The sequence below is a fragment of the Ictalurus furcatus genome, chromosome 2 (genome assembly GCF_023375685.1).
Source record: "Ictalurus furcatus strain D&B chromosome 2, Billie_1.0, whole genome shotgun sequence".
In the NCBI taxonomy this organism is placed as follows: domain Eukaryota; kingdom Metazoa; phylum Chordata; class Actinopteri; order Siluriformes; family Ictaluridae; genus Ictalurus; species Ictalurus furcatus.
The window spans coordinates 25,632,212-25,655,766 of NC_071256.1; the positions used below are offsets into that span (position 1 = coordinate 25,632,212).

The 23,555-nt window shown below is 39.0% G+C and overlaps 1 protein-coding gene across 4 annotated transcripts; it reads left to right on the forward strand.

Moving 5' to 3' along the window:
- The first annotated feature begins 1,292 nt into the window (after window positions 1-1,292).
- Window positions 1,293-22,417, forward strand: tlcd4b (TLC domain containing 4b). Of its 4 annotated transcripts, XM_053610821.1 has the most exons (8): window positions 1,293-1,744; window positions 1,825-1,915; window positions 4,576-4,728; window positions 7,488-7,577; window positions 17,803-17,861; window positions 17,945-18,039; window positions 18,164-18,237; window positions 18,316-22,417. In XM_053610821.1, the coding sequence occupies exons 3-8, from the start codon at window positions 4,583-4,585 to the stop codon at window positions 18,653-18,655; spliced, it is 804 nt and encodes a 267-aa protein (XP_053466796.1). In that variant the 5' UTR covers window positions 1,293-1,744; window positions 1,825-1,915; window positions 4,576-4,582; the 3' UTR covers window positions 18,656-22,417. The 4 variants fall into 4 exon arrangements, with proteins under 4 accessions (XP_053466796.1, XP_053466788.1, XP_053466803.1 ...); XM_053610813.1 differs by having other exon boundaries at window positions 1,293-1,915; XM_053610828.1 differs by lacking the exon at window positions 7,488-7,577 and having other exon boundaries at window positions 1,294-1,915.
- The last annotated feature ends 1,138 nt before the right edge of the window (window positions 22,418-23,555 follow it).

Genomic DNA, 23,555 nt, shown 5'->3' on the forward strand with positions numbered 1-23,555 from the left:
AATGTACTTCTTGTTGTAGTAAATATCATAAACCCTGCTGATAAGGATTTTTTTTCCATTTAAGTAATTAAAATGAAATGAGTTCAGAAATGTTCAGAAATGAGTTTGCTGTTATTCATAGACAGATTAAAAGCAGTAATAAAGCATGAAGCTTGTTGTTATGACATGCTGATAAATGTAACTCTACTCTGTACTCTCTCTCTCAGCCTATATAACTGTGGGGGAGACGCATCAAATCATTGAAATGTCAACTCGAACTTGAGAACACAATATAGTGATACAAAAACTAAACAAGTTCATTTGTATTTTCATACACTTGTAATACAATAAAAGTTCTACACATACCTCTATATCCCTTTTTTTCTTTGAAACCATGTTTTGATAGGAAATCTAGTTGAGGTGTTGATGACATGAAATAAAAATATTAAATGGCAATTTGGCAGTTCATGAAGGATAAAATATTATTTTAACAGCTCAGTGTTGAGTTTACTATTACAATTTTTTTTTTTAATTCATTTAAATTACTTTCTGGACTCGGCCGCACTCGACTTTTGGACTTGGACTTGGTCTCGACTCAAACTCGACAAAGGTGGACTCGGACCCAACAGTAATAAAACAAGAATTTGGCAGCGTCTGAGTATTTTTAAATTAACCCAATTTGGCGTAAAAGCATATCCCTGACAACCCCATTCTCTATCCTGTCTGCTGCTCTTCTTCCATATTTATAAAGCGAGCATGGGGCAGCGTGAATCTTGTCAAAATTGTTGCACTTTTGCAGTTCCTTTTTTTACCACTAGGTGCAATAATAACTCCATCCATCCATTTTCCATGCTGCTTATTCTGCTCAGGGTCCTGCCTGGAGCCTGTCCCAGGGAACTCAAGGCCCAAGGTGTGGGACACCCTGGACAGGGTGCCAACCCATCACAGGGCACAATTGCACAAACATTCACACACTACGAACAATTTAGAAATGCCAATCAGCCTACAATCTTTGGACTAGGGCAGGAAACCGGAGTGCCTGGACGAAACCCCCCAAGCAGAACATCCAGGCTCTGAAACACAGAGCAGAGGTGGGATTCGAACCCCAAACCCTAGAGTTGCAAGGCAACCATGCTGATCACTGTGTCCCCTGTAATAATAATAATAATAATGATAATAATAATAATAATAATAATAATAATAATAACTCTTAGCAAATCAGTGAAACATTGCCTTGTATCTTTCAAATAACATTTTTAATCCATCAAAAGAGGTAAATAATATTTCAACGGAAATGTATGGATTTATGAATGAGCACTTTATGAACATTAACATTTGTTGAAGGGTCCTGCTCCTGTGGACAAGCAGACTTAAGTATGAACCATGGGTGTTAATCAGGTATGAGCTGAGATTCATCCTACTACAAAATGACCATTTTCTCAGCTATTGTTTAGCGCCGTCGTGCTCGTGCGTGGCAACATCCGAAACCGCATACTGCCACGTGTACTAAACAGTATGTCAAAATAGTACTGTATGTAAGGACTTAGCATACTCTTTAGTGCGGTAGTATGCGGTTTCAGATGTAGCCTGTGTTTCATTTCCCTGTGTGTGCAGTGGGATTGGCCTGGCGAAGGGGTGTGTGTACTGAGAGGCGGGTTGAGTGTGTGTTGTTAGCTCCAGCGTTTAGCTCAATCTGTCAATACGTTACAGAAACGAAGGCAAACTCAGCGACGAATACTAATTAAAATAGCAGTTATTTTTGGAGGTACGACATGACCTGGGTCTTGTTGCTCTCTCCTTTTTGCCGGTAGTCCATGAAGGGTGTGTTTTGTTTTTTTCTTTTAGCTGACCGGCTAGCTAAGTTTGGGAAGTGAAGAGAAACGGGAGCAGAACAGGACTGAGAGCTGCTTACACAGACCTATGCGACAGAAAGCAGGTAGCTAGCATTCACTGGCTGTTTGTTTATAAAAAAAAAAAACACCGTGCCATTTGTTGTTTTGTTAGATTGTTACGTCTGTTTGAGCAGCACCGCCATAGGAGACTTGGTTGGTCCATATTCAGTGAGATATTTCCACAATAAGAGCATTACATTAGATATGTTTATTGTGTAACATCTTTCCGTGCTGCCCCTGCGGCTCTCTCAGCAGCTTTGTGTGGGTTTTTTCTGCCTGCAATCCAGCGCCTCGGGGCAGGGAGATGCTCAGGCTGGTTAGACCGCGTACAAGATTTTAGTTTTAGATCAGCTGGTGGAGTGTACGTGGACTGTACGACTACACCTGGTAACAGCTTTAGAAATTTAGCTGTGTGTGTGTGTGTGTGTGCGTGTGTGTGTGTGCGCGCGCGCAAATAACTATCAGTGTCGCATTCTCTGGCATGTCTATTACAGCTTGTTGTTTGTGTGTGTGTGTGTGTGTGTGTATGTTTAACGTGTGCCTTATATATATGTATAAATGCCATCAGTATCAGCACTCAGTACGTCATTGATCACACGAACAGCTTAATCAAAGCTGCTATATTATAGTAATAAGCAGGAATGTAGGATGTGGTTCACGGAGATGGATTCTTCTGACTGCCAACAAAGAGATGCCCTATAGGTTCAGTATGTGAGTGGATCTTCAGTATAATGATGCAGTGATCTGGCCTTTTTCCATTTCAGACAAGATGCCAGTACAGCTTTGGGGTTCAGCTGATGATATTAATATAATACTGCCATCCTCACACTGACTCTCTTTGGGGGGGGTATTTATTTAATTTTTTTTTGGTGAATTGTGCAAACCTTTAACAGCATAGCACGATGGTGGCTTTCTTTAAAGCAGTGTGTTTTCTGCTAACATACATGGTTCGGGTCAGTCGTTCAGTATTACACATTCACAGCGTAAATACACAAGTGGTTTGGAATGTAAAATTGACTAATCCACTTTCATACCGTTCCAGGATTTTAGGCCGGTTTGGGCCCTGATGGCGGTGCTGGCGGTGGATCGGTGTGTTGGAACGGTGCATGCCTTACAGTAATTCTTGCTGTTTCTTCACTCTCTGGCCTTTCTCTTAAACGAGGGAGGGTTGAAAGAAAAACCCGGAGTGATTATGAAATTCTGTACTGTATGAAGTCTTTTACTGTACCTCGCTAGGGTTCTTCTTCTCTATCCACCCTGTTATAAGGCATCACTGTGGTGCATCTTTAACCTTAATTATTCACGTAGTATGGCATGCGAATGCTTCTGCAAACTGATGGGTGTATTTCCCTTTGTGTCGGTAATTCATTCGCATCATCTCGTATTGTTTTTACACCCGGTACGTTTCTTAGCATATCTTACAACACGAAACAGTAGAACCGATCATATAACATTGATCAGACCTTCTCACATCCAGTCGTTTTACGCTGTGTTGTGGACTTTTGTCTTAAAGGCTGTACGGGATGGACAACTGTGTCTCCGTGTTTCGTGATGAAGGAAAGAATGTCAGCACGTCATCTGATCATTGGTCTTTCCGTGCACCTTAATCAATGGCCTATTGTTACTGCATTGTCAGCTGCATACCGAGGTAGATTAATTATTTAAACCTTTCATAGGAGAAAAGGTTTTGCTCCTTGTTTATACAGGCATTTTAATCAGATTTTAGGATTGTAGTCCGTTGTTTAGCTGACAGAGACCGATTATGTGGAGCTTTGCAACACAGGACTTTGGCCTGTCTGAGGAAAAGGCTGTGTTTGGGCATCCTGTGGAAATCCATATTGGTGGAATTAGACACCGTGATCAAACAGCGATTAGATTTACAGTGAACAAAGTCTGAAGATTAGAGACAAGTAATGGATGTGATGTGCATGTAAATTCAGCATGTTGGGAAACATAGGCCAAGGCGTACTGTATCAGAATTCTTCAGGAATGAGCATTTTAGGGTTATTTCAGTGTGTGTTGCTGAGCAAATGTGGTGTTTATGTTCGGTACTGTAATGCCCTCTAGCACTCTGGCTTTGAAGTTGAGAAAAAGTATATGTAAAAGACTGTGCTTACATTTGAACACATTTGTGTGTGTGTGCGCACGACAGAATGAGACAGGGAGAAATTTGAAAGTGAACTGGAGAAACCCCAGAGCACACAGGATAGCTTTTAAAGAGTCTACTGAGAGACATTGACCCCTTGATGTTTGCTTTTAATTTCACTCCTACGTATTGTACAACATTTTTTCTTCACATATTTTCTCACACCATTTGCATATACGTTTATACATACTTCCATTTACTGCTAACTCAATCCCCATTACTTCTCAGACTGTATTATGAACGCTAAGACGTTATGTTCAATTTCTGATTATCCATGAGGGAGAAAAAAACAGCAAATAGTTCTCTTTCATATCAGTGCTTTCCCAGCTACCACTGCAGTAACATGTTTCCTTGTTGGGGGGGAAAATGCTGGCTGAACCAGTCTGTGTTGTTTTCCGGAGGAGGCGTTTGTTTTGTTACAGTTGAACTCAGCACCAGAGAGAATCTGCAGTTGTTGTAATTCAGTGATGCAGACAATGAGACAATCTGTAGGGGTTTTTTTGTTGTTGTTTGTGTTTGTTTGTTTTAAAGAAAACCACACATCACTATTTGTTGCAGGTGAGTGATGGAGGCTAGAGAGTTGTACGTGGTGGCTGGAAGCTTCATCGGGTTCCAGCTATTCTTCTCTGGAGTCAGCCCATTAGTGTCGTCTACGTTAACACAGGGCTATGGGAAACTCCCACCTAACAAACTCAACGAGTGGAACTCCAGGTACAACACACACTCACATACACTGACTCAAGACGAACATAACAGATCACATTCAGTGTATCATTAGTATAACATCTTCCTGCATTGAACTTGTTTCCATATATGTTATGTTTGTGTTGAGTCAGTGTGTTAATCTTAGTTATTCCCATAACATGTCATTCAACATCAACATACAACATACATACATATATCTGGTTCCCTTTGTGTTGCTAAATGTGTCTCATAGTCTCTCACTGATTCAGACCTTTGTCTTGAGTCTGAAAGGTACACTAGTATCTCCTGAAGCAAGCAAAGCCGTAAAAGATCACACTGGCAGATCCAACACCGCTAAATACACATTACACTGTTGTAGCTGAAACCTGTGTATTTGGATGAGAGTTCAAGGAAAAATCCACCCTGAACGACTTGCATGTTGTCCGCTGTTGTTGCTGTGCTTCAGTTCCAGTCCACAATATTGCATGAACGATTAAAGTTCACTATAGTAAAGCAGGATCAGTAGCCACTCAGGCCTGTAAGTGTAAACGTGCGTTTAAAGTTATGAGTTTTTCCTGCTCTGACGGAGCAAACAAAAGACATACTTTTCTGGAGGCGTTCATGTTTTGTTTTGTTTTCCATTTGGGAAATGACGTCAATACAACCTCCAGTTTACCACGTACAAGGCGACACGAACGCAGCGTTAGTTTTAGCCCTCACTTCATCTCTACCTACAGAGAATGATTAGGGATAAAGTATAACATTAATTTAGCCCCTATAACCAAAGACGGAAATAGGTGCAACCGAAGGTTAAACACACGTTTGCGCTTTATGATTTAAATATCTGACTCCAAAGAATAATCTTCTAGTTAGTACTAGAAGTGTAATACCTCAGTGTTCTGAGTGATATTTAATCTAAAACAGTTTCAGTCTTAGCTTTCGTTATAATTTGACGTTCCTATGTCAGAGGCTTTTACATAGCCTATAGTAAACAATAATTCTGTTAGCTCAGAGGTTTATATCGACGTGCAAGACTAGACCTTTCCTATTTACTTGTCGGAGGTTTCAGTTAAACTTGTTAGAGGTCACTTTCAAACGTTCTACAACTTTAGCTTAGGAAACTCACTTTTAAGTCGTGCACTTTTAATGCAACACACTTTCTTACAGAAGAACTGCAGAGTTTTTGGATCTAAGGTAAAAAATAAGTTTATTGCACAAACACAAATGGACAGTTTACAGAAAACAGAGGACTTACAAATTGATGGACAGTGTCATAGGCATAGGATGCGTAATGTTAAAGCATCTCTGATGGCAAGAAGCCCCTCTGATGGTACAAGGCCGCCTTGGTGGTAAAAAGCTTTACTTTATAATACAAAGCATACTGTTTTATACCCCTGAGCCTCTTTGAAGTGTATCAATGACTAGAGTACCAAACAGGAGAGACCCAAATGTGTTTTATGGCAGGATGGATGCCCAGCTGGCTAGATTACCCTAAGGAACTGCATGTTAATTAAGGTCCTGAGAATGAGTCGGTGGGAACAAAGGCAAATGGTCTGTGTCGGTGCAGGTGTGTGTGTGTGTGTGTGTGTGTGTGTGTGGGAAGAAAGAACACACATCGTAACATGTACTGTAAATGTTGTTTCCTAAACCTATATGATATTTATGATGTCACCACATTGCGGATTAGTATGGATTAGATTGATACCAAACATGCCCTGAGGAATACTGTAATTAAACACAGTTTAGATGACTAGGTTCTCTGAAACACATTTCTGAATCAAATTACTGCCACAATTATAAATCTACTACAGTGATGCAACAGTGCTTTAGTCTGTCCAGCTCTTTCACCTCCTCATCTGTACATTCTTCAACTTTCATCCTAATACCACCATCTCATAGATCACTAACTAGCTGAGCGTCGTCTCTGCCTCTTATTGCTGCATTGCATTCTGGAACTTTGAGTCCAGTGTTTGCTGTTTCCATTACTTCTACATTGAATTGATCATTAATATGATATTCAGTGTCACTGGAAACGAGCCTTTATCACTTGTGCGTGATATCGCTGGAAATTTTTCTGCTATTAAACGCCATTGTAAGTGCGCTACTGTTACAATGTGACGTCAGACCAGCACACAACAGCCAGCTTCTCACAGGAATATGGAAAACACCGCACCAGAATATCTAAACGCATCACAAATAATTCAACAAAAAAATATTTCATGTGTTTCAGGGTGGAGGTTTCCTTTAAGACTAGGTCCAGTGTTAGCCTTGGTTTGACAGAATAGGCAATTGGAAGTGATATTGATTTTTTTTTTTAAAGTGAGGCCCCTTTAACCTGGACAGTATTCAAACTAAAAGTGGGTCTGTTAGTAAAGAACGGTTTCTATTGGCTTTTGTGAAATGCAGCTGTGTTTACCTTTGCACTCAGCATGCATATTGCTGTCAGAAATATTCTCCATACACATTACAGCCTTAAAAAAACATTTTAAAGCTGCACTCCTTCATTTCTAAGCCGATGTCTTTCTGGTAGACGTGTGCCGCTCAAAGACTTCTTCAGCACAGCTGCAGCTTTCCTGACACTGTAGTCAACTGCAGTAAGCAACTGTCAATCCTGCTTCTTTCATATTATGAAAGAAGGAATGTTTTCACTTTCATCTGCTGTTATTGTAACCTCAGGTACAGGAAAGCCCCCCCCCCCCCCCATCACTGCATTGGTCAGCTATCAGACAGGATTACTGAACTTCTCTGTCTGTCTCCAAAATACTGACTTGTTATTGCGTCCCTAGGCTCGTGTCCACTGTCCACGCTGTGATTGTTGGGCTTTTCTGCCTTTACATCCTGTGGTTTGATGACGCCGTCAACGCAGATCCAGTCTGGTAAGAGGAAGACACGGAGCTTAAAGGGGAATGCTGCTCGTTCATCTCCACACACTTCACACTGACCATCACCCTCCAAGCATTTAGTGAGCGCTTGAGACTAATTTGGTCATTTGTCAATTTTACCAGCGAGCACTGCTTTTCTGTGGAAACTCAACGATTCCAAAATTTCAATTGTCATGATAGTTTAGCGATAATTTACCAATGTCTGTTAAGATTCCTAAAGTCTGAATGGATCATAGTTTTAGATGGACTATTCAGTGAGACATTTTCCCCTTTACGTGAATAGGCGTGTTTCCACTGAGCTTCTGGAACCTTCTGAGGAACGGACTTTGAGCTATGCTCAATGAGAACTACAAAGTTCTAGGAGTTTCCACCACACTGCAGAGACTATAATGTAATGTATAATATAAAATAAGAGTAACAAAGTGTCAGAACACTGCAAATGACAGCCACACGGAGAACATGGATGTTATTTGTGCTTCTTTATTACTTTTGCTCTGTTGTTATATGATGATGTTTAGGGATGCATCATTACCAATACTGGTATCGGATATCCATCTGATAATGTGCTCATTTACTGATACGCATACTCAAAAACCGCTGAGGTACCAACATCCAACCAACCAACATCCAGTAGGTTGTCATGCTAACGAACAAATGATGCAAAATGACAATGATCTGAACGTAGTCCGTGATTGATGATCAAAGCAGACTGCAAACTGTGCTCTATGACAATATCAAGAGAAGCAAATAACAGCGTCTTCCTACAATACAAGTTACCTGATAAAGCATCTTAAACCTAAAACTCAGCCCGATGATTCATTGCAAGTGGCAGCAGCTGTCACTGCAGCAAGCGCTGGCCAGGCGAGAAAAATGTCTACATGACTAGGATAGAGAAAATAACGTGACGGAAATAACATGAAGAAAATATCACGACAATCAGCCATTATCGGTCCTTGACAACAAGCGATTCCTGCAGAATGAAGACAATGAACCGTGTTTTACTTGCGGCTGTACATAAACTCTTTTCTTAAATGAAATAAACCCTACTGTTCTCCACTGCTAGCCTTCTTTGATCCAAGGTAACTAACATAGCTAGCTAAATCACTTCAAGTAAAGTGAGCACTTTACAGTAAAGCTAAGGATATAAGTAATGAGCTTATTAGCTTAAATACATGAACCTGCATGTGTGCTTGTTTCTTGGCCGCTGTGCAAGACAGGAAAGCATCCACGATGACACAGATTGCTTCATAAGTAGGTTCTGCTCAGTCTCAGTCTGAAGAAAATGGTATTGATTCATCCTTAATGGTGTTAATATTAAACATTTGTTTTTTTAAACCAGTTACAGGCATGGAGGACGATGGTTCACTGTTCATATAAAAACATTCTAGCTATGTAAATTATTAGCCTCGGTCATTAGCTAGCGTATGTGCAGTGTCTATATTTTCTAGTTGCTTACACATCATAAAAGGGAGGAAAGCTCTTTCTGTAAAAAAAATAATAATAATAATAATTTTTTTTAACAGTTAGTGATGTTTACTACAGCAAACTTCACCTCAAAAGTTTCTCCCACATAGAAAAGTATACTAGTGTCCATCTATAGAAAAGTACCTACTTTTAATTTTTTTTTTTTTTAAAAATGGCCCTGGTTCCCCTTGTGAAAATGCACCTAAAGTTCCTTGGTTCCTGAAAAGGTTCTTGCAGTGGAAACACGCCTAATGGGTATGTTAGAGTGCTCCTGCATTGTGAGGCTGGAGTTTTGGAGGTGTGTCTTGACCTCTCTAAGCACAGAACCACTTTCTCATATTTGTTTGTCCTCTTGTCTTTCTCTCTTTCTGTTATTCTATTCCTTTCTGTTTCTGTTCTTTTTTTGCCTGCTGCCTGTCTGGTCTGCATCTTTACATCCTGAGAGAGAAAAATGGTAATGTCTCCGTTGTGGTCTCCCTCTTTCCCCCAATCTCTCCATGTCCCTTTCCTTTTTTTTCCACCGTTCAGCCTTTCTAGGTCCTTTATGATCCGTCTGTCTGTCCGTCTGTCTATCCTTCTGCTCTTCCTACTTGTCTGAATTACCCTCCCATATGTCTGTTTTTCCTCCATCTATGTCATCTTACTGTCTCTCTCTAGTGGTCTCTCTGTTTCATCTTCTTCATTCTTCATTCTTCCTCTGAATCAGAGAGCTCTTAGTTCTGCCAACAACGTGCCTTTTCACAGCATACAACAGCCTCCCCATTTCTCTTTCTCTGGCTCTGGCTCTTTCTCAGATGCCCAAACTCTCTCTCCCTCTCACTCACGTCATGTGACACCCTCACTTGCCCCTTGTGCCTCAGAGCTGCCTCAGCCAGCAAATGCTTATGAGGCAAAAAATGAGAGACTGAAGGAAATAGGGAGGCTACAGTGAACCCATGTGCTTTTGTCATGATGTTTCTTGTGATGTCTGTTTCAATGTGATGTTCTGAAGTGCATTTTTTTTTTCCTTTGACGAAGTCAGAAAGATTCCGTTCACAAATCCCACACCTCTCTGTGTCTCTTGAGATTTTCTCATATCTATTCCTTTTGTCTCCTTGAATGCAATCTGTGAATGCATGTCACAGCACTGATTTACTGAAAGCGTAGCATTTATTCACTCAGTCAGTTGTAGACATGGTTACTGTACAATTTTTGATAGGCAAAAGCCTACTGTATAGCTCCCTGTGGTGAATATTGCATTACAGCCAACTCCAGAATTATTAGCAACTTTAAGAAAACGAGCAGAAATTATTAACACATGCAACCAGTAAGATGTTTGTATATAATGCCGTATTTAAGTTTCAAGGTGAGCATTTCTTTCTGGAAAATACTGTTGTTGTTTTTTTTTATTAACACAATTGATATTTGGTGAAGCCAGAGTGATTCATGTGTCCATTTCCTGGTAGATTTTCATCTCTTATGAATGATACAGTAAAGGGATTTTTGATCTGTACAACCACATATACATTATGATTATGTGACTTTGCTCACACCTATATGTGGGTCTTTCCCAAACTGTTGCCAGAAAGTTGGAAGCGTACAATTTATATAGGATGTCTTTATATGCTGTAGCATTACAATTCCCCTTCACTGGAACTAGGATTGTCACGATACCATAAACATATCTTATGATACTGTACCAGCTGAAGTATCACGATACCAAGTAGTATCACTATACCACGCAATATTGTGTTAATTCATCATTCAAATCTACAATATGAACTAAATTTACAGAAATACATAGATATAAATGAAAACAGACAAACCAGATTTTCTTCTCAATACTTTATTAAGAAGACTGAGTAAATGGAAAAGCTATTGGAAAAACTTAAGAACAATCAGACAATTGGCAAGCAACTAATTCAATGTGCCACATATTTTATCTATTGTTCCCTACAGCAATGAAATCATGCAATTGGAAATTGTCCTCAGAGTACTAAGAATGAACACAACATTAGGAATAAATAACTAAATTTGGAAATGAACTATAAAATTTGGAACATTAGCTCGCTTACTAGCAAACATGGCTAGTTTTACAGGGTTCATACAGATGCTTCATAATGAAATTCCAGGACGTTCAAGGACTTTTCAAGCACTATTTTTGTTTATGTACAAGGGATGTGCTGTGCTCACATGCTGAATTCCCAATGAAGCCGATCTCATTTATATACCTTTCTGGTTCTGTTGTCAGACAGAGTATGAAATAGTGACTGAAACGCAGCCCATTAAGAGACTACATGTTAACATGCAGTCACTTCCAAGCCATTTCCAAGCTGCTCTGCACTGCTAAAATCCTGATTTATAACCGCAATGTCTTCTGACAAAACCACAAGTTAAATACAATGGCTGTACTGTGATTTAGGGGATATTTACATTTACACAGAGTTCATTTTACATCTGAAAAGTGGACCGGAGCTGTCTCTGTTAAAATGAGTAAGCAAATAGCAGGAGGAGGAGGGACTGCAGCGGGGTGTCATATTGAGTGAAAGGACTGGTCTCTGTTGGGTTATGGTCTGGTGAGTGACTTGGCCAGTCTACACCATTTCACTTTTCCCCTCTGATGAAGTCCTTTGTTGAGTTGGCAGTGTGTTTTGGATCATTGTCTTGATGCATGATTAAGTTCCTCCCAATTAATTTGGATGCATTTCTCTGTAAATTGGCAGACAAAATGTTCCTGTAAACTTCTGAATGCATTCCGCTGCTACCATCATGACTGACATCATCAATAAGGCTCAGTGAGCCTGTTCCAGAAGCAGTCATAACACTACCTCCACGATGTTTCAGATGAGCTTGTATGTTTTGGATCGTGAGCAGATCCTTTCTTTGTCTACACTTTGGCCTTTCCATCACTTTGGTAGAGGTTAATCTTGATTCCAGAACTTTTGTGACAGCTCTCTGATGTTGGCTTATCCATTTTAATAACAAATGCAGCCTTCACAAGTGAAACTGAAGGTAAAACCAAGGGTAGAGGAGCTATTTATTATATTAATGTTCTGTTTATATTTATTTATTAATATATCTCTTCAAATATTCATCTTTTGATCTCAAACTCGAATGTCTTCAGTCTACAGCAAAAACAACTGAATTAGCCTTGCCGTTCCAATAGTTTCAGAGGGGGCTGTATTTACAAAAAAATTCTATGAGAATTATTATTTGTAATGTATATTTCTCATTTTCATGAACATGCTATTAATTCTGAAGTTTAATCTAGAAGTATACTGTAGGTTTCCTTTTACACACTAGTTAATAGGATTACAAGGTCAGTTACCCTGTAGAGCGCTGTATCATGACTCTTGCAACACACTGATAGAAACAGTCTGATAACAACAATGAACATTTGACTTGTGACAAAGTTCAGTAGCATGTGGCTGTGCATTTCCGTTTAGATTAACCTAATCTATTCTGTATACTTAAGCATATCATACAAAATGAAAAATCCACACCCCATATCCTGTTTAGTGTAGCAGTGGGACTGTTTTATGCAGGAGGCACCATGGTCAAGTCCTGCAGTGTTCCACTTTCAGTCAGTAAGTTGTAACCCTCAAGTACACTGGAATACTGTGTCTAAGTCAGGGTGTCTAGAGTACCGCATATTCCCAGGATCTAAAGAATTTGGCCTGATTACAGGTTATAACTAGAGATGCACCGATACTAAATTTCTCAGCCGATACGATAACCGATTATTCAGAGTGATGTCGGCCAATACCGATAGTTCTGCCTTTTATGCCTTCTTTTAAATGAATAATAATTAATTCCATAATTCTGAAAAAAAAATGCAAATAAAAACTTATTAATATAATGTAATAATATATTTATTAATATATTATTAATATAATAATAATATAATAATAACTAATTATTATTTATTATTAAAACTTTACAAACAAGTTGTTTCACAGTAACTGGTCTCATAAACAGAAAACACATTACTCTAACATTAACACATGAACTAAATTCTGAAGATTAAAGTAAGATTTCTTAACTTATTGAATGTTATTCATTCGTATTAACAGAATTAATTGGCTGAATTAAAAAAAAAACCCTCCTGTTAATCTCACACACACTCACCACAAACAAAAGCATTTCTACTTCATCATTGAACATCAAAGTGGTAATTTACATTTACATTTATTCATTTAGCAGATTCTTTTATCCAAAGCAACTTACAAATGAGAAAATACAAGCAAAGCGATATATCAAGCAGAGAACAATACAAGTAGTGCTACCATACAATGTCTTTTAATTGAGTTCCAGAAGAAGTAAAGTGCGCAGAGTAGAGGTGTAAGTGACAGAGTAAATTTTATTTATTTATTTATTTATTTATTTATGGGTTGGTTAGGTGTTCACGGAAGAGGTGGGTCTTTAGCTGTTTTTTGAAGATGGTGAGAGATTCTGCAGTTGAGGTTGGAAGTTCATTCCACCACTGAGGGACAGTTAGTGTGAACGTTCTTGAAAGGGACCTTGAGCCACGCTGAGTAGGTAGTACTAAGCGTCGGTCGTTGATTGATCGCAGATTGCGTGAGGGAACATAAGCCTTCAGGAGAGAGTTGAGGTAGGAGGGTGCTATTCCTGACAAGGTCTTGTAGGTGAGCATCAAGGCCTTGAATTTGATGCGGTACGGCTACAGGAACCCAGTGGTGGAGATGAAGACGGGTGTGACATGGTTTCTCTTGGGCTGGTTGAAGACGAGGTGTGCTGCTGCATTCTGAATCTGAATATGTAATATAAACTTTTTAATATATTTCCTGTGCAATATATATATATACTTTTTTGTCAACTCATCTTCATTTAAATCTTTCAACAGTGTACTGGCACTTTAATTCAGCGTGAGCAGCGGGCCAAAAAAAGATTAGACTCGACGCAGAAACTCCCGCTTCACTACTGCAGCATCCGGTGTCAAATTTTAGCAGTGCAGAGCTTATATACTGCAGTTTTGTCGTCATTCCACACAAGAGACATCATCTTTACACACAGCACGAAATCGATGTGTTTTCCCGCCCTCTTTTGATTGACAGGATATAATCGGCCCTGATCATCGGATGTTTTTAAACTATCGGTCGACAGCGTGAAAAATGCTGTCGACCGATCGTGCCTTTATTGGCCGATACATCGGTGCATCTCTAGTTAAGACACTTGGTTATAGTTTTAAACAAATCCACTGCTACTAGTTTAGCAATTATGTCCACACCATGCTAACAGAATCTGTAAAAGATTACATGTGGGTGTGACGGTTAGCTTAATTTTAATTAAAGTCATTTTAAATACAGCAGTTTAATTGAAATGTCCTGAACTTGATGCTCCAGTGGACCACAATGAGCTTGAAACTGTGTGCGATTCACTGTTATCTTAAATCTGTTCACAGAGTGTGGAACTGTAGGACACACACAGGGGAAAAAAAATACACTTTGTTATATGAGCATGAGGCTGGCTTCAGAGGAAGAGCATGCTTTAACATGTATTAGAGAAGATAATGTGTGTAAGCAAGACAACCTCGATGTGGTCAAATAGACTTTGGGATGAACTTTTGAACGTGATAAAAGGCTGTACATAGGTGAAAGATACAGCATTGTTCTAAGTCATTTAGCATTCTAGCATATATTCAATATGTGTGATATTGGTTACAGGCAGAACAGGGTTATCAGGATTTGTTGTGTTGGTTATCAGGATTAGCTTGATTTGTGTGCGTCCTTGACAAAATCTAAAGAAATATGAGCATACATACATGGAGAGGAAGGACCGTTCAGGTTGGCAAGTAGTGTTAATATCGTTATTGAAAACTATGATGAAAAATGTTTGGTTTTTTCCCATGCCAAAGACGATGACAAGATGACACCGACGTCATTAAACACTAACTGTGACTATATCGATGTGCAATATAAAAAGAGAGGAGAAAATATATTCTAGACCGGTCTTTTGTCAGCGTATAGAACTCTCACGGTTGTTTCTATATTCATTCTGATATGTCGCCTAAATGCCTTTTTACTTTCATTCGGCATTCGGTGAAGATTTAATGTAAATAGTTTGTTATTGCTGGTGCCTGCTGGCAAACTGAGCTCAAAACTCAGCTCATGTAGCACAGACCGAAAGTTTGCCTCTTTCACTGGTGCAAAAAGGTCAGTGAAGGTGACGGCGATGCCATCCACAGGTGTAACTGAACCTGGTGTTCACTGTGGCGTCTGGTTTCACACACAAACTCGTCCACTGGACACCTGCCACTTACTGTATATCGATTACGGTCACTTTAGTGTTAAGAATGCACGTTACACGCCATACACATGAGCCACAGCATGCAAAAACAATCCAAGAAGCAAGAGAATACTGTAACAATAAAGGTCATAATTTGGATATAGGAATTACAGCAGTAACAGCAAGATTTATACAGGAAGTCAGAAAACATAAAGAAAAATGTGTATTTAAAAAAATAACCTAATAAAAATCTAAAATCACAAGCAGGCTGACACGTGTTTCATACAATACTACACCTACACACGTTCAGTAGTAAACTGGGTGCTCCAGTAACAGCAGAGTAGAAACAGACAGATGGTATATGGGGGAGTGTTTACGAATGACTTTAAATTTTCCCAGTATTTTGCACAGCACGAGTACATAATAAAATCATATTGTGATGTCACACTTGTGGTTGCACTCTTACAACTGTGATTCCTACGGAAAAAAAAAATTTAGCTTGTGAACACTCCTCTTTTCGTTTCTCTCTTTAGTATCACATTATTAGTAGCATTAGTTTGTGTGCCAGCTCATCCACGGGCTGATGAGCAGAGCTTTACCATTTAGATCAACCTTTTAACAAATGTTACTCTTTATAAAGTCCTCATTCACAATTCCATACATTTTAAATTCCATTTAAATGACACCTTTTGAGTGACCAACGACTTTAAAGAAATGTTGCTAAGTGACAGGTATACTGTAAGCCAGTGTTCTGTTGATTTTCTTGTCTTTCTAGATTCTGCAAAATCAAGGGGGAAACACATTCACCTCACCATTTAGCTCGATAGAGTTATTATTGCATCTAGTGATCAAAAATAGGAATGGCAACAAGCACTAATGAAAGCCCTTTGGGGCAGGAATCGCACTGCCCTGTGCTTGCTCTTTGAACGTTGTCATTGGTAAAAGAGGAGCAAACTGGACGGATAATGACACGGTTGCTTAGTAGAGGCATTATGTTTTCAGGTTGTCCGTCTGTCCTAGATTCTCGTTAGCACGACATTTTAAGAACAAGGGGTAAAAATCAATTTTATATGGAATTGATACAAACAGGGTCAAGATCACAGCAAGGTCAAATGTCTGAAATAGTTTTTCTTCAATAGCTTCTTGCCTGTTTGTCATACAGAGATGTCACTTACACAGTTATATTGACAATCTCAAGACCCATTATCTGGCTAGCTAAAGTTTTTGCCACCGATCCAGTCTGTTGCTCTGTCCATCTGTCCAAATTCCAAATCCAAATCCAAATTAGCATGATATCTCAAGAATGAGAGGTTGAATGTTTGTAGGATTTTTATTATGAATTATGATTGTAACCAGCAGATGACCTGACTAGATTTTGGAATTGATCCAATCAAATGTCTTCCTTCCAGTTTGAAGTATATTGTAAGGGTATTTCTGGTTTACAAATTAGTAACAAAAAGACTTGGTGTCCACATCGATGCCATTGGCATCGAGTTCTATTTGTTTCAGCAAATACTCCAAAAATTAAATCTAATAAACATCCGCAAACAAAAGCAAACTGTAAGTGCAGACAGTTTCTCTAAGATGCGCAGGACCGTTTCTGTTGTGAGATATTGCAAAGATTGGGAGCGGGATTATGGAGTGGATAATGTCTCTACATCAGAAATGCGTGTGCACCACAGTGGACCTTGTTTCCCATACAAGGGCTGAGGAAAAATGTGTTTCCTTTTTCTTATGTACAAATTGTCTCTCAACTGCCAAATACAGGGCTCCTCTAAAAATGTACTAGCCTGTAGCATAAGTCAAGTCCACTTAAAGCTGCTGCTCATGACATAGCCTCACATGACATATGTTGATGAGCCGCTGCTGATTACTTCATCATTTCAAAGAACAGCGTTAGGAAAAGGTTTTTTTTCTCCTTGTGTGGAAATCTTTGAGAGAAAAGTCTATGTGTGGTAAATCCTTACTCCAGTAAAAGCATTCAAATCAGCTCTGGTATTACATCATCTGTTTTCTAGAGAGTTCCATGGGTGAGCACTGAAATCTAACGCAAAGAGCAGCTGGCAGGCAGAGGCACAATACACTCACACACCCTGCCTTCGTCCAATAAAGGACTGTCAACAAGCTGCTTGAGCTGGAAAGGGTGTCAAGTAGCACACCAGTAGCTGGTCATGTGCAGCCTAATGCTTGTCACACTCTGACGTCTATGAGTGGGGATTAAGTTATGCTTGGTTTTATGTACATTCTGCAAATAGCTTTAATAATCACATGGCTTTTGTTGTGGGTATAGTGTTAAGCCGTCTGAGCATTCAAAAGCACATTTTGTCAGTTGAAAGGCAAAGTGAAGTAATAGAAATAAAGAAGTGGGCTTGTATCGCACAATGGACTGATATATTGTTGTACTGATATACGTTTTGATATAGTTTTATCTCTGCTATTGAAGGTGATGTATTTGTATTAATTGTCAGATTAAAAGATTCCTCTATAACTCTGTATTGTTTGTGTTACTCTTTTCTTTTTGTCTTCATAGGGGAGATCCCAATTTGGTAAAGCTCAATGTCGCCATTACCTGTGGTTACCTGCTTTACGGTAAGCATTTCACACAGGCTTTACCATTACATGGCTGGAAATAATGTCTGTTTGCTGATATCCACACCCCTCCCCTTTCTCAGACCTTCTGCTGCTAGCCAGCAACTGGAGCACCATGGGAGACAGCTTTTTTGTGTGTCACCACTTGGCGGCACTCTACGCATATGGATACGTGCTGGTATGCATAGTCATTCAGTACGGAATGTCAGAACTGATGATAACCAGAATGTTTTTACTACAAATAATTTTCTTTTATTATTTTCACGTTTTGCTCATTTCTGCATTTCGGTCTAACGTTATAGACACGTGGGGTGCTTCCATATTTCGCAAACTTCCGACTTATTTCGGAATTATCAACACCATTTGTGAACCAAAGGTGAGAAATTCTCTGAAATGAGCTGCAGTGGTCATTATATTTTGGGTTCTGTTGCTTACTTACACTTTCTTTCTCCAGGTGGTTCTTTGAGTCGCTGGCATACCCTCGCTCTCACCGCCTGGTGGTGGCTAACGGTGTTGCCATGGCTGTGGCCTTCTTCCTGGTACGCATCGCGGTGATGCCGCCATATTGGGCGAAAGTGTTTGAAACCTTTGGTACACCCGCTTTCGAGAGGCTTGGCCTGGGCGCGCAGGTGGCCTGGATTGTTTCCTGTGTCTGTCTGGATGTGCTCAACGTCGTATGGATGTATAAAATCGCCCGTGGCTGCTACAGGGTCATCACTGGAACGAGTGGCAAGAAGAAAGGTGGCAAGGCGAGCTCTGACGAGTTCAACCATGTCAATAATCATACGGATTAAACAATGCAGGCCATAAGCAGGGGACGGAATTGAAAGTGGCATACTGGACCACAGCTTTAGATTTTAGTCTTCCCTGCCAGACCAGGAACTAGGTAGCTGCTGCTTATTTGCTGTCTTGCTATAAAAATGGAGAGAGAGTGGAGTCTACAGTGTTCTCTGTTGCCTGGGTTGGAGATCATCAAGAGGCATTGTGGGAATGAACATCAACAAGCATATAGAAAAGACCCCAATTGCTTCAGCCACAAGTGCCTCAAAACCCAAGGACCAGAAATGGAACATGTGACAACCTTCGAATTCTGAAAGCTACCTTGTAAAGATTTTTTGGTCAGTTGTCTGACAGATGTACCACCTCTTGGGGTCTTCCTGTTTTTAGACACAGTGAACATTCACTCAAACACACCACTGTGCCTCTTACCTACAGGTCTTGGAGCATTTTTCTTTTAAACTAACTCCAATGATTTTTTTTTTGAATGCTCATCTTTTGTGTCTACCCAATCATCTCTTTTTTTTTTTTTTTTTTTTTTTTTTTGTTTGTTTGTTTGTTTGTTTGTTTGTTTTTTTAAAAGCACTAAAGGCTCAGTGCTCCTCTTAATATCACACTATGTTAGTAATTTATAGCCACCACTGTATCCTTAGATCTGATCCATCCATTGGTAAAATGTCATCTCTACCTCTCTTTCTTGGCATCAAGGCTCTTATTATTGACTGAAATGGAACACAAGATCTCCAATTATGTTCTGTCATAATCTGATAGATTCCCCTGCGCTCACTATTACCTTCCAAGCACGTGTCTCTGTCTCTGTGTCTTCACTTAGTGGGGTGTGAGAAACTAAACAAGAGGTCCTGCAGGTGCCTTCTCAAATGCCACTGGAATGCTTATTTCACCATCACCTCCTTCAGGAACATTAGCATCATGCTTTATATAAAGCCTATCTACATATCCATTAGGTGGTTGCTTGATTTTCAGCCCAGTGCTGCTTATGGTTTCTTTCAGTCTGCTTCAGGCAAACTTGTCTTTCTCTGCTGAAAACTCCTCAGTTTGTTTAATACTTCTGTGTAACTTGAGTTTCTCCTTTACAAATTAACAATTTGTGTAATATCCTCCACCCCCACCCCCCCCTGGATTGGTCTCAGTAGGTGACATTTTTTTAAATGTCAAACTTTGTGAAATTTTTGTTGTTTCTCATAGTCTATGGTGCTTCCTACTCACCAGCCAGTGCGTCTAAATGGTACATCTGCTTCAGCTGTCTGATCTGACAGCTTTAGCATGTAAAAGCTGACCGTGTCCTTTATTCAGAATGTATTCAGTCGGGATGTACAGTACTGTGCAAAAGCCTTAGGCCTTAATTATTAATTATTATTTTTAGTATAAAACTTTATAGGTTTTTATTTTATCACTTCTGCATTATCGAGTCAGTACAAAAACATTTTAGATTCCCAAACATTAGTTTTCCAGCACAATATTAAATGTTACAGAAAAATGTTTGTATGACATTAAAGAAAGCAGCTTATTACATAAGAGACACTTTTCAGACAAAGATATAATGAAGGCTGCTGGGTTTTGCTGCAAAAATAAGAAGCAAGTACGACAGTCAAAGTCTCCAGAAGAACGGTGACTGGTTCTGCAAAATGCTCAATAAAACTCATTATTTTCCTTATAAAACTGCACAAATTGTACATGAGAATACTCTTTTTATTTTTAAAGCATATGGTCATCACACCAAACACTGCCTTTGTTTCATTTACTACTGTTTACTGCTCTTTATAGTATTTTTTGTTTCATGAAGAAACATTTCATTTCATTATTTGTGAAGGCATCTTTGCTCTACAGCATTTCTTTGCATGTGCCTAAGACTTTTGCACGGTACTGTGTATATAATTATTATTTCCATGTGTATATGCCGATAGCCCATTTGTCCACTTTTGACTTAAGCACAAATAATGGCAGCCATTTAAGTTCAGCATGTTGGGTATAAAAATCTATCAATCATAATGTTATATTCGCAGATATCATTACATTTAAATAACGCAAAATGACACATGCTCTAGCACAGGGGTGCACAACTCCTCGAAGACCTGGGTCCAGCATGGATTTTCCTGCTTTAACTCATTTCCTAAACCTGGTAATTAACTGTTAAGTTAAATCAGATGTCGTAAAGCAGGGGAATCACTAAAATGTGCAGTATTCTGGCCTTTCAAAACTGGAGTTTTGCACTGCTGCACTAGTGTGTCCCTCCACCAATAATGCGAACCGATTGATAAGTCCAATAATGCATAAACTTGGCAATACATATGCTTCATATTATATATTAAGGTGATCAGATATTTGAATACCAAGCATTACTGCTAATCCTGTGAATTTACACACGGCTCAGCTGAGTGCATCTGTTCAATTCATTTTGATTTAATGACTTTTTACTGAATTATAATATGGGGTTTATGTTTGTCTTATTGTTTAATGTAGTGGGGTTTTTTTCTTAGTATTACAAGATACCATAACCCGTATGAGAGTCAGTATTTTGTCTCAAAAAAAGGCATGTATATCTCCCAAATGTTAGTTTGCCAGATTGTTTGGAATTATATATAACCAGGCACTCGGAAATATGGCCAGAAAGTCCTGATAAAGTGGGTCATGAGTGGGAATCATGGAAAGTGTAGTTTATTGCCTTACATTCACTCTGTCAGTAAAGAGATTCTTTCTCAGATCTTCAGTATTTAAAGCTGTGACAAGAATCAGACTATCAGTACAATTAAAGTTTTCTTGAGCTGTGAGAGCAAATGCCGGGTTTTGTATATGTAATTATAGTGCAATTATGTCCAGAGATGCTGTTTGACATAAGCTATGGGTGATGGATTTGTACAACTGATGGTATGATGTGCAAATGAGTGTTGCATGCTATGATATGTAGCATTTGTAAGATTTCTCTTGAGTGCATCTGTGAGGAGCTGCTCAGAACGAATAGTGAGTTTTTGACGGGAAATCACTACTAGAGCTTGTGCACCCTTCTGTACAAGTATAGACAATGCATTAATGAAATGAAACCTTATAGTATTTTAAGTTGTTATTTGCACAAGGCATGCATTTCAGTTTGGGGAGAGGGGCTTTATTAGCTAATATGATTTACATGTTTCTCCATCAACTCTAATGTTCTCAATCAACTCTAATTCTAACATCTCCAAGATTTAAATGGTAAACATGGTACAGCTAGACTCCTATAGCTGTAAAGTTAGCACAGGGCATTAGCATTAGCATCTCTGCTACAGAATTATTTTTTTTTTATTCCTTTGTACCTTTAGAAAGAAAAGTCAATGAAATGCTGTCATGCTGCATGCATCGAATATACAAAGAATTCTTCTTGATTACTTTGAGTTTCTCTCAATGATTTTCATGTTGTGCAATCGTTTGGCCAGGCACATCCCAAGTAATCAGATTATATATGGAATGTGAATGAAAAATATCTGTACTTCTGGAGGAAAAAAAATAGACTTAAGCCAGCAATAAATAATGAAAAAAAGTAATGTGAGTAAAACTAAGAATAGAATGATGATGATTGTACTTCATTTTGTATTTAACTCCCTTTTATTGTCTTTTATTGCAACATGTATATTTGTTTTGAGTCTCGGGATTTTAACATGAACGTGTAAATTAAACTGGGCACTGCAAGCCTCTGTCTCAGAACTCGAATAGCATGACTATGACATAACAGCAGTTGTGTCTTACTTGAAAGTGTCGCTTTTCAATAAACCAGAGGGCATTGAAAACTCAACGTGTATCCTTTTTGTCATTTTACATCAAAAATAATAGGACACGATCATGTGGGTCATACATACAATTCTCCCCTGCTGTCTGACTTTCAGTTGATCCACATTACACTAACTAGAACTAACAATAATCACTAGTCACCTATGTGTATTTATTTGTACGAATCTTAGGGAGAACCGATCCTGCTAGAAAGTTCAACAGTTAGAATGCTGATGAATTGAATCATTGCATTAAATGCAGTAGAAGTGCACTTTACTCTCATAAAACATCTACATTGTAAACATTTTTACTCTGTATTTATCAATTTAATGTCTGTTAGCTTTCTATAAGTCTATAAAACAGATTTTAAAGCCCATTATGATTTGCTCTTTGGCTTGTTAAATACCTATTTCCACATTAAAAGTGATTTAGCAGCACTCTGGTCATATGCAGAAGTCTGTTGTGTACCCGGTCTTGAGATGAATAGAAGCTTGATTGAAAAGAAGCACTTGTTTCCTTGGAAAAAATGGATTGAATGGATTATTTTTAAGTAAACCAGTGGTGCTGACTCAGACTGAGCATTTTGATGATGAGCAAACTGCATCAGAATATCTCTGACACAATGCTGATGAGGGCCAGTCTGATTTCTTCCAGCACTGCAGAGATTCACACCAGTGATAGTAACTACCCTATAACCTATTTAGGACAAATGCTTTATCCTTTGTTTATATGTTTCATTGCACCACCTGTTAGCCTATGAATCAAAAGAAGACAAAGATACAATGAACATCACGGTCCCAGTGACATCATGCTTTCTCTTGTGTTGAATCCAAACGGACAACCCCTTGATAGTCACATATTAAATATCGGTTGTGCACTTTAGACGCACTTAGCATACTTATCATTATAATGGTTTTACACCTAGGTTAGCTACCTATAAATAAAAAAAAAATTAAAAAAAGAGGCCAAACTGGCCAGCAGAAGATTTTGGGCTGAACAAGAAGAATGCTGAGGCAGAAACAGAGCAGGAGAGAAAAGGGGGGGGGGGGATAGGTAGAGAGAAGGAGAGGTATAGGAGAGGCATGTGTGAGGTAGCGAACCAGGCCCTGATTGAATCCAGTCCTGCGTGTGCAGTCCTGGTCAATGGGGCTGGGTCAG